The following is an 11,563-nucleotide window of genomic DNA, read 5'->3' as shown; positions in this document are numbered from 1 at the left end:
TCCTCAGCCAGCGTCACAATGGGAGAACTGTTTGATGGTTAGTCTCTCCCTCTCTTGCCCATATCTCAGGTATTCCCCTTACTTAGGAACCTGAAGCACTCAGACCTCTCATAACCTCTGTCGCTGGATCACTTTTGGGCTTAGGAGACAAAAATGCACTTTAGAAAAAGAATACATATAGATTAAAAAAGTTAAAGTTCTTTAATAATAAAATTATTGGCAAAAAAAAAATCTAATAGTACTTTTTAAAAAGTTGTAATTGCATGCTTAATTTTAAAAATAAATAAAAAAGGGTGATACAAGTTTTCTTTCAGTAGAAAATACTGTAAAATCGTACAGTAGTTATATGCGAGTGTCACTGTGTATGATATCAGGAGAGTCAAATGGTCAAACGGTAAACTAATTTGAACATTGTAAAAGGAGAACTGTCAAGAAGCGTTGAATTTTTCTGTTGGTGTGCTCTACTACGATTTGAAAATAAATTTGCCCCAAAAAAAGAAAGTTTTTTCCGGCACAGGGGGAAGAAGTCCAAAACAAAACATTGCATGATAGTCTTTAAGTAGTTCCATCTGTCCAGCAAAATTTCAGGCTAATAGCCTGTGGCGCATCAGTCCGTTCCCTTAACTCCCGCAACCTGACTCTGTCCTATTAAATCTCTCCACTCCTCCAAAAAAAAAGTGAATGTAGGAGAAAAAGATCTTGAGCAGACCTAAGTCAACTAAATTGTGATAGTGATGATGATGGCGATGATGGTGGCGGTGATGAAGCGCGAGCCCTAATTAAGGAGAAAAAAGGACCTCGGGCACTCAGTGATGTGGAAAAAAAGGGCTCATCATTGTGGTGTATTTTTTTAAGGACAGCTCGCTCTGTGAGCAGATGACTGCCGCTCACCTTGCCACGGGGTCTGCGTGAGATTGGTTCATTGTCAAGGATTTTTTTTACCCATGATTCCATATGGTATGGAGTGGGCTACATGTTGCCCAACATGCCAGTGCAAATGTTTTCTCAATTAGGTGTCTTATCTCCGGTGAGTGCACTAGCATCAGATGAAGCTTGCTGACAGCGTAATGGCAGCTAAAACCTCGGAAGGCTCCATCAAATGGCAGCTCTGCTACGACATCTCGGCCAGGACTTGGTGGATGGTAAGTTGGCAGCGACCAAACCTTTTTTTTCCTCTTCTTCTCCCTCTTCTTTTACCTTTTTTTTTTTTTTTTTTTTTTTAAGGAAAAACTTCCCTCCTTCGTTTTTATGCACATAGAGTACACTTAGTTTTTTTTGGAACTCCTCTTTCTTTTTTGTCCAGTTGCTGGCAATTAGTTTTTTTGTTTATTGTAGTTTTGTTCCGCACAACAGCTCCTGTCACATTTGTCGTCTTTGTTTTGCTCTTTTATGTACTCCTCTTTTATTGTCCACTTTGTTAAAGATGTCAGATAACAATTGACTTGTTTTTTAAATATATCCTCGTCGAGACAAAAGCGCTTTTGTCACTTTCGCACGAGAGACATTTCTCATTCATTCATTACTTTTCTGCTGTCAGTCCGTATCCGCAAACGAGACGTCCCGCGTGTGTTTTTTTTTCCTTCCCCGCCGTCTTCCGCTTTCACTTGACAGAAAAGTTTTGCGCAGGAGTCCAAAGAAGGAGAAACAGGACAGGTCTTGCATCGATTCTTTTAATCCCTTGTTTACACTGAGGTTATGTGGTGCACGCGGTCGCTCGCTCAGTGCTCAGTCGGCGCTCCGCTCCTCGGCTATGACACTCCGTCGCTGCAATTAAAGCATGAAGAGGAGAGGGGGAAAAAAAACTCCAAAGTGTTCTGGGACAAGACGGACTCTGTGCCGGGGCAGATTAACTTGCTTGTTGTGGTCAGTGAGGCCAGACAACCTTTGACATAACTGTCGCTCCACCAGAAATGAAGAGAGGTGAAAGTGGGAGAGGAAAAAAAAAAAGAGTCTGGTTTGTAGATCGCAGCAAGATGAGGAGGGGTAGGGATTCACAATAGTCTATTGTGGCCGGCAGTTACAAATGAGCCGCGTCGGGTACATGAAAGGCTTTTCAGAGTGTCCAGGGTTCATTAGGCAATGATTCATTAGCCCTGCTTGAACTTAAACAGCATTATTGCCTTCGTTATTATTATAATTGCTGTTTTTTGAACAAACATTTATGGTGTCCGAAAGAACTTTTGTTGTTGTTGTTGCACACACTCCTTTGCCAACTTAAACACTAGGTAGTTGTGTTGCATGCGGACAATAACTGTATTATTTGGCAGCATAAACTTAAGATCTCGAATTCTGTTTCCCCCTCCTTCCACTATCGCCCCCTAACCTGGGTCACACAAGCTTGTCTCTCTGTATGACACTGCTGAGGAAAGTTGGTGAGAGAAAAACTGGACACTGCATGTTACTTTTACCGCCTTTATGGGAAACTACTTGAGCGCCCAGATTAGAGGAAGAGAAATGTTATATTCTGGTATCTGGGTTGGAGGGCTTAATGGGATCGGTGCAGTTTCTGTGAAGTTGAGGGTGGTAATGTGCATGAATTCGTCTCCGCGGTGCACTTTATGTGCTGTAGAGGCACTGCGGGAATGTGAGCCTGTGCAACTGCTTGGGGACTTTAAAAAAAAATCAATTTTAGTTAAATTCTTAATTCTGTTGGTAGTTCCATTTTGCTGATTTTTTTTTTTTGGTTGATCAAAAATTGCAGTTCCTTTAAAATCGTATTATTAATTTGTCTTGCAAAGATAACAGAGAACAGAGCTGTGTGACATTACTCACTTCTCTTGTGCTGGTCTTAATATGTTTTACAACTTAGTGACAACATTTTTAAATTAATTTGCAAATCTCAATATAGTACACATTCAACTTTTTACAACCTGAAAGCTAATATTTGCTACTTGATATATATTAGTGTTTTTATCTGTGTCTTTAGATAAAATTAGTTTATATAGTTTAAAATTCTGAAATCGAATTCCACAAATTCACATTTGATATATTGTGCGAATTTGAAATATACCTTACATATTCAAATTGCCATTAGTTATTGCTAATGCAACATGTGGCCGAGTTTAGATCAGAAGATTTTGTGTGCGTTTCTATCCGCAGCAGTAATGTTTCCACACAGATTAACGGTAATGCTGATATTAAATGTAACGTTTGCACACACACACCCACACACACACACACACACACAAATAACTATTGTATATGGTACAAAATAGGATTTAATATTAGTATTTTTTGTTGCTGACCTTGTTTTTCTTTAGAGAAAATTACTTTTTAAAATATTTTAAATTAATTTTAATTCGATTTTAAAGTACCTGATAAGTATTATTTTATTATAATAATTTCAATATGAGTAATAACAATAGATGATATTATCAACACAACAATTTTTTTTATTTGAATTAATTTGAAACTGCACACAGCTAAGCAGATGTTGCAGAAAATTACTTGTTTTCTTTTCTTTTAAAGGTTAAACACATTTTTCTTTTAACAAAGTCCCTTACTGATCTCATTCTTAAAAATAGCATTAAACATTTTGAGTTGGTGAAATAAATACATCAAATTCATTTTTCATTAGTTCAAGTGCTTGTTTTATTTATTTGTAGGGGACAAAAGGAAAGATACAAACATTGAATGTAAAAAAAAAGAAAGAATTTTATTTGTTCTGTAAGGTCGTTTTAAGTTAATTGTAGTTTGATGAATAGATCAAAATGTGACGACCTCTGCCGTTTTTTTCTTTGCCCTTTTCTGCTTTTACTTGACCAGTAATGCCTGAAACATCCTGACAATCAATACTCCTGTTATGCTAAAGTATACACCTTATTTGTGCATCTATCAGTTCTTTAGTTGGATTGTCAGAACATGTTTAGTTTTTCAGTGCCAGTGAAAATTTTAATAATTTACAAATGAGCAAGACTGATGTCCTCTCTTAAGATAAAATCGTAATCATCCATATCCTTTATAAAGCTTCTTAACTGGTCGACTTGGATGTAGGCGTCGTTTTAAAATACCCGCAGCAATTAACACCGCTTGTTCTCCTGTGGTGCTTGAGCTTTTGGGGCAGAGAGGCGGACCAGATCGGGTGCGATGTCCACTCACCAGTGCACTAATGCTCCTGTGATGGGATCCCTTACCACCTAAGGGGCTAATGGGATTTTATCCTTAGTACAATTGGCACTTCTGTAATCTGCTTGTCAGTGAGCAGACAACCCCGAGAGGCACACAATTTGAGGGTGAGCATCGGAGGGAATAGGGTGAGGGCATAAAATCATTATATGATCGCTGATGTAAGGGTCCACTGGAGTATGCCGCCCGCAGCGCTAACGTCACAGATCAAATTAGGTTAAAAGAGAGACAAATACAACGTCAGCTTTCATAAGCCCTCCGTGTTAATTCTCTTTGCACGTGCTGTTTAAATATGTTCGGGGTTATTGCAATATATTGAAGAAGCTTTTGAATAGAACCTAATAATTATAATGAGATATAATTGCATCCAGCTTATGTAAAACTTGTTAATTAAGGTCTTAAGGCGACCTTGAGTGTATATAATGGAAAATAAATTATTAATGAATTTGTGATTTCTTATATTGGATTTAGATTAGTATACCTTTTTATAGGACTCTCAATGATTAGTAATTACTTAAAACTCAAATAAAATCATGATGAATCATTTAACATTTTGCAAGCACATTTTTTGTCATTTAATTCTGTATTTTAAAATATTAAATATTCCCCAGTGAAATAACCAACCTAGATTGTTAGAACAACTCACAGATGGAGTTAACTGTAAAAAACAGTTCAATAAAAAAGTAGTCCTTTTGGGTTATTTAGTAAAGCAGTTTTATTTTATTACACACTTTGTATTGTAACGATGCTTTAAAGTGCTTGGACCACATGACAAAACCTGACATAAATCTGTTGTGGCACTTTGTTTTACACAACGTCCCATTTTTGCCGCCTGTTGTCCGGGCAGTGTGTGTTATGTTGGAGTGGAAGATGTTTCTAATTTGGCCTCCACCGTGGACTACGGAGAAATGATTAGAGTGGAGGAAATTGGAGGATTAAAATTGTCTGCTTGAACTTCCTGAGCACCGCATGCTCTCTCAGTGTCTCTGCTCTGGGACTTCCAGGCCGAGCCCTGAAGCGAGGGAGCAGCTTCTCTATCCCACTCGCTCAGACCTCCAGAGCTGGGTTGGTGCTCAGGGCACACACTGAGCGTTCAGTGACTCTCAATCTGTTAATGTGCTTTCCTTTACCAGCCTTGAATGACTCACCGCCCACCTGATGGAGTCCGAATTAATTTGTCAGTATGTGACAGAGCAGCACCTTTAAAAAAAAGCAATTCAGTCCTATCAAATGTTTGTTCTTTCACTTAATAGACTGTAAAAAAGAATATGTCATGTGTTCGTGCTGTCTTAAAGGGATAGTTACCCCATGATGTCCTTAACCTCAACCCATCCTAGGTGTATATGACTTTCTTCTTTTTAGACGAATACAATCTGAATTTTATTAAAAAATGTCCTGGCTCTTCCAAGCATTATAATGGCAGTAAATGGCAGCACAAAATTTCAAGTCCAAAAAAGTGCATCCATCCATTATAAAAGTACTCCACACATATTCCGATGGGTTAATAAAGGCCTTTTGAAGTGAATCCATTGGTATTTTGTAAGAAACATATTAGACAAGACATATTTAACACATTATAAAGTTAAACATCTAACTTCCACCTTTTCGTATTCAACTTATGGAAAAAGCGTATTGACGTCACACGTAATGTATTAATTTTATATAATTATTATAGAGTTGAAAATGGAAGGCAGTGTGGTAGAAGCTAGATGTTTTACTTGGTAAAGTTTTAAACATGGATATTTTTCATCGTCTGAAAGAAGAAAGTCATATACACGTAGGATGGCTTGAGGGTAAGTAAACTATTGGATAATTGTCATTTTTTGGTGAGCTATCCCTGTAATTTAAGTTTTGCCAACTTGAAATGTGAAGTTATACTGTGACAACTTGGATTTTTGAGTTGACTAAAATTAAGGCACCATGAACATTTAATGTTTAAAGTTGAAACCACATATTTACTGTGTATGTGAACACACACACACACACACACACACACACACACACACACACACACACACACACACACACACACACGGTTGGCAGACTTGCATTATAAAGAATTCAGATTTCGGAGTAGTTTTTAACTTTGGAGACTTTAGCTTGACTTAAGCAAAGTCTCTAATATCCGTTCATATGTTTAATGTCTTTTGTAGAAAATGTGCCTTAGGGTGTTTTTGCCTCTTTTGTAATGTGATGTATATCTGCTTCATGAGCTTTCATGCCCAGTTTCAAGAGCTCATTTTGTTACTTGTTTTCATTTATGCATATATATTTCCACCCCCACCCCCCATATTAAAACTGCCAGAAGCTGTGAAATGTGTGTTGGAATAAATTAATGCAGTGATGGGCTCTGAGAATATTGACAGGTGAATTTTAGCATTCTCTCAAGCTCGCACTTGGCACACGATTGTTTTGTTGGCTTTCCATCAAGAGATGCGAAGAAATGAGGATCAGATTTGGATGTGGTTCTGTGGTTCAAAAAAAAAAGAAAAAGGAAAAAGACAACAGAGGAAGTAAAGGAAGCTGAATTTGGAGTCAGTTCAAGATATTAACTGAGAAACCTTTGTGTCTTATCAAATATGCTGGACCGTTTTGCAATGTTTTTCAAAAATAGGTGCTTCATGTTAGATTTCCTCTGTTGTTCCTTTTGAGACCGACATACTTTCTCCCAAAAGTTTTAAAAGAAATTACACCCATTACTATTTTAAGAATAGCATGCATACTGTATTTATGTATATAATGAATGCTATTATATGTAACATAAATAATATATATAATTAATCTCATAAATGAAATTTGTATAAATGTTTAAGCTTTTTGCACTGAAACCTATTATACTCATTATGCATATTAAATGTATAATGTGCTACATTTCTCCATTATAGTGACATAGACAGGTTGATGGCTGCTCCCAGTGGCCGGGCTGTCACTGCTATGTGACACCTATACCCTTGCCAAGGCCAAATGGCCTTTTCTAAGCATGTAGAGCGAGCGCTGAGGACGATTTGGCCCAACTGCCGTAAAACAGTCCTCCCCATACACGCAAAGTGTCTGTGTTCGTCTATATTTGACCTGATGCTATCAAAGCTGTTTGTGAGACGGTTCGTCCTGTTGTCTCCCTTATACCTTCTCTACCTCCCCCTCTCTTCGATCTAAGCCTGTGTCTGTGTGTCTATGCTGTGGAATGAAAGGATCAATTGTGTGGAAGAGATGCGTGTGAAATCCCTGCTGTCTAGTGGGGGTTAGGGGTCGCTATGTGAGAAAAAGGACCCCTTTCTATTCCTGGCATGGCTCTGTGTGGAACGCCACTCTCGGCAGGGCGGCCCCCTCCCCTTCTCTGGCGCTCTTTCGCCCAAGTCCCTCGCTTTTCTCGTTCTCTCTCGCTCTCTATCTACCCCTCTCTTTTTCTCTCCCCTGAGATCTATGGCTACTGGCCAAGACAGCTGGGTCTTTGGGCCAGTCTGGTGCCTTTTTCTTGCCTTGTTTGGGACAATAAGATTGAAGATGCTCCTTTCAGATGCTTCTTTAAGAGAGTTTAGGTACAATCCTAAAAATAAAGGCTTTTTAATGGCATCCGTGAATCCACGTAGAAACTTTAACATCCGTAGCACCTTTCCATTTGCACAAAAAGGTTCTTTAGATTTTTTTTCATTGTTCTTCTCACTAAGAAAAAATGGTTCTGAAAAGTTCTTCGGCGAACCAAAAATGGTTCTTCTAACATCTTTTTGGAACCATTATTTTTTAAGAGTGAAAGATCTTTCAGTTTTAATCCAGTAAAAAGATCGACAACTGGTTTTATGTCATTAATACCCAATTATGCATGATGACTCTAAATCCAGTGACTTTTCCAGTGCAGATCATATACTTTATACAGGCTTGATGTTTTAGAAAGGTTGATATCAGCTCTTGAGGAAGTCTCTGAGGAGTTCCTAAACCAGGTCTGTATTGTGCCATGTGACATTTATTTACCAATTATGGCCTGAACCAAAGTCTCTCATCTTTGCAGTTTGGTGCACTTTTTTCTACTTGTCTTTTCTACTTTTCGTGTTCTCCAAGCCGCAATCATCAGTTTGTTTATAAAGTTTTCGCTGTCATGTCTCACTTGATACTCGTCTTTCCATGAACGCAGCATCGGTTGTATGGCTACGTACCCAAGTATGCAGAATGTGTGTTCCTTGGGATTTGTCTTTTTTTTTTGTCATGAAAAAAAAAGGAAACAGATTCCAAAAACACCATCTGGTATTTGGAGGGGTATTTTTGCGTCTGTATCTGTGTGTATGTGTGTGTGTTAGGGGGGTGAGAAATTATTTTTTATTTTTTCTTCTCCATAGCCTTCATCTTGGTCTCCAGCCACCCACCGTTTTGCTGCCAAAAAAAGGTGTAAGTCGTCAATTGAAGGGGGAACATGGGTAGTATTTGTGGGTGCGGGGCTTCACTGGTATCACTGGATCATGGCCAGAGCTATTATCCCTCCTAGTCTCTAACAGCACCACCACCCTCACCTGCTCCAAAATATCTGACGAAGTAATGTCCAAACATTTAATTTATTGGATTTGATTTATGACCATAGTTCGTAGCCGCTGAACTGCGCCTTTCGTTGTAGAAGTCACAGTGCGTGATGTTTGCTCGCAGGACTAAAATGTCTTGAAATTGACTAAAATAAGTCATCAAGTACCTGGCATTGATATTTATTCATCAAACTTCTCTTTTCTGAGCAATTTTTTTATTTTAGTATAATAATACAAATTTTGTGGACGAAGAAACTATGGACATGTTTCACTAATATTTGACAACTGCAAATTGTCATAATAATTTGTCAATTTTAAATGGTACATCTGTTTTTTTATATATATTATATTATGTTATATTATATTATCTTCTTCTTCTTTTGGCTTTTCCCTTCAGGGGTCGCCACAGCGAATCATCTGCCTCCATCTAGTCCTAATATATATTAATTATATTATATTATATTATATTATATTATATTATATTATATTATATTATATTATATTATATTATATTATATTATATAAAACCTTCAAAATTCTTTTCGGAAGGGGTTTTCCCTGAAATTCAACTACAGAATGTTTTATATATTACGTTGTCATTTTTTTTATTAAAGGGAGGTTTTTGTAAAATCTAATTAATTCCACAATGCTTAAATTGTCTAATAATTAATTGTCTAAATTAGCTTAAATTAACTAATAATTGACATTTTTATTCTGTCGATTTATTAATTTTATTTTAAATATACCACTTGGTTTGATTTTTTTTATTCATGACATCAATGTAATATAAAAATTATTAAATAATAATATATCTGTATTATAAACTGTTTTATTTTAATATAATTGTTTTTATTTAATTAAGTTGCCTTTTTTAATTATTTTGCTAAAAGTATATACATTTTTAAAAACCACTTGCTATTTAATTTGATGGAATGGCATTCATTTAATGTAAACATAACATGAATTTAAAATAATAATATGCTATAATTATATATTATCTAAGGCTATAATATCCAACTAATTTCATCTATGTGCTCATATAATGCTCTGATTGTGCCATACTGGTGTCCTCTACACAGAATTTGTCATTTCCTCTGGTTGTGAAGGACCAGTACTGTCTGTATGTTCCCACTTAAGCGATGGCAGAAACATGTGAGGTGTGTTTGGCCTTAGACTCAGTTCAAGCGCAAAACCAGGAAATATGAACTGCGTTTGTGGGGTGCACAGCTGGTTAAGCTGGGTATAACACAAGTCAGTGTGTAAAAGCATAAGAGGTGGATGCACAATTTAGCCTGAGACTGTAATTATTGTTTCTTCTTTTTAGTAGTTTAATGTCCCTGTGTGTCCCAGTTTAATTACGACCTTTTAGACGTGTTTATAGAAATTTAAAACTCATCTGTCTGATGTAGGGCCTGATTTCACGATCAATCAGATGAGTGGATGGTTACTGAAAATAAAATCTAGATTGCCACTTAATTCATTAAAATATCTAGATGGATTAGGCGAGATTACTGTTCAGCGAATGATCAGAGATGAGTGTGTTTGTTGGGTGACGATGCTCATGGAGACAGGACATACAGAGGACAGAGAGTGTGCCTGCATGTGAGAGAGGCAGTATGGACAGATGTCACTGAAATCAGGAGATTAAATATGATAAGACCACCACTGCAATCACCTCTGGAAAACATTGCTTGTTGCCAGATAATGAGAGAATTGGCCTACTTTCATAAGGTCAGAGATCTACCTGTTCAAAAACTGTCCACCTGATACACAGGTGACACTGTCATTTTTGTGGAATGAATTAGATGTTACAAAAGCACCCCTTTCATTGTAATTTCTTTAAATTGTTTTTAAACATTTTTATTTAAATATGAGTAACTGGATAATTATACTCTGAGGTTGAATTTCAGGCAAAATAACTGTTGTCACATATACCGTTACCGTGATGTTGCTGGCATTTTTTTTAAAGAAATAAAGCACATCAGGGTGTACATTAATGATTTTACCACAGTTAAGGGTTTTTAGGCTTTCACCTTTTTATTGTTCTTAAAGGGATAGTTCACCCAAAAATGAAATTGTCATTATTTACTCACCCTCATGTTGTTCCAAACTAGTATGAGTTTCTTTCTTTTGTTGAACACGGATTATTTTAAAGAATGCCGGTAACCAGACATTTGACAGGACCCATTGACTTCCATAGTAGGAGAAAAAAAATTGGGGTGCTGTCAACTGTCTGGTATCCCTATAGCGACACTCTTTATTTTGCATTAATATTAATGAAATACACAGGCTCTTGGTTTATTGGTTTCTAATTAAACCTTTCTTATTTGCAGCCTGCATGTTAAAAAACTGAAACTTTGTGTGTCCTGTCCCACTCACCCCACTACGCCCATCTAATTAAATTGATTCAGAGCAGTGCCTTTCTAGTGGGGAGGCCCCATTACTTATGTCTGCCCAGTGCAGGGCACCTCGTGACCCCCCTGAGCCTGTCGCCATGTTACACATGCTTCCAACAGGGGGTGCTGCTGACCCCATGACTCTGGGGAGGCTTAACAGCTGGTGGGGGCATCTCTGGAGGCCAACATCCCTCCTGCAAGCGTCCCATTTAGTTTTTTTAGTACTAAACCAAATAGTGGTTAACGCGATATCCACATGGGTTATCCTGTACGAGATGGCGTATTCCTGCCTGGATCGCTCTCCCCCTCTTTGGACAGATTAAAGTGAGAGCCAGCTGGAGCCAGGGGACAAGCTGCCATGGGCCTCTCCAAGGTGACCCCTGGCAAAGCTGGCAGCACATCTGTAGCCCTGATGCATCCAGGAACTCTGTCGCCCCCTTTGCAGCCGAGGGATGCTTGCAGGGACAAGCCAGCGAGGGGCCGGCTGTCCTCTTGCTGTCTGGCAAGGGCCATGCTGGAGGGCACAGGGTTGAG

General features: G+C 37.9%; 1 protein-coding gene across 4 annotated transcripts in view; it reads left to right on the top strand.

Moving 5' to 3' along the window:
• The first annotated feature begins 297 nt into the window (after positions 1–297).
• The window catches only part of nfia (nuclear factor I/A), a 179,907-nt gene continuing 168,641 nt past the window's right edge, over positions 298–11,563 (top strand). Inside the window, exon 1 of one of the 4 annotated variants that reach the window (XM_067415825.1) lies at positions 298–1,142. In XM_067415825.1, coding sequence (XP_067271926.1) covers positions 1,047–1,142 — 96 coding nt within the window. In that variant the 5' untranslated portion in view covers positions 298–1,046. The remainder of the gene's footprint in view (positions 1,143–11,563) is intronic. The other 3 variants (XM_067415826.1, XM_067415829.1, XM_067415830.1) reach the window with 3 other exon arrangements.

The sequence above is a fragment of the Pseudorasbora parva genome, chromosome 14 (genome assembly GCF_024679245.1).
Source record: "Pseudorasbora parva isolate DD20220531a chromosome 14, ASM2467924v1, whole genome shotgun sequence".
Classification (NCBI taxonomy): domain Eukaryota; kingdom Metazoa; phylum Chordata; class Actinopteri; order Cypriniformes; family Gobionidae; genus Pseudorasbora; species Pseudorasbora parva.
The sequence above is the reverse complement of the archived record's forward strand: the minus strand, read 5'-3'. Positions and strand labels throughout refer to the sequence as shown.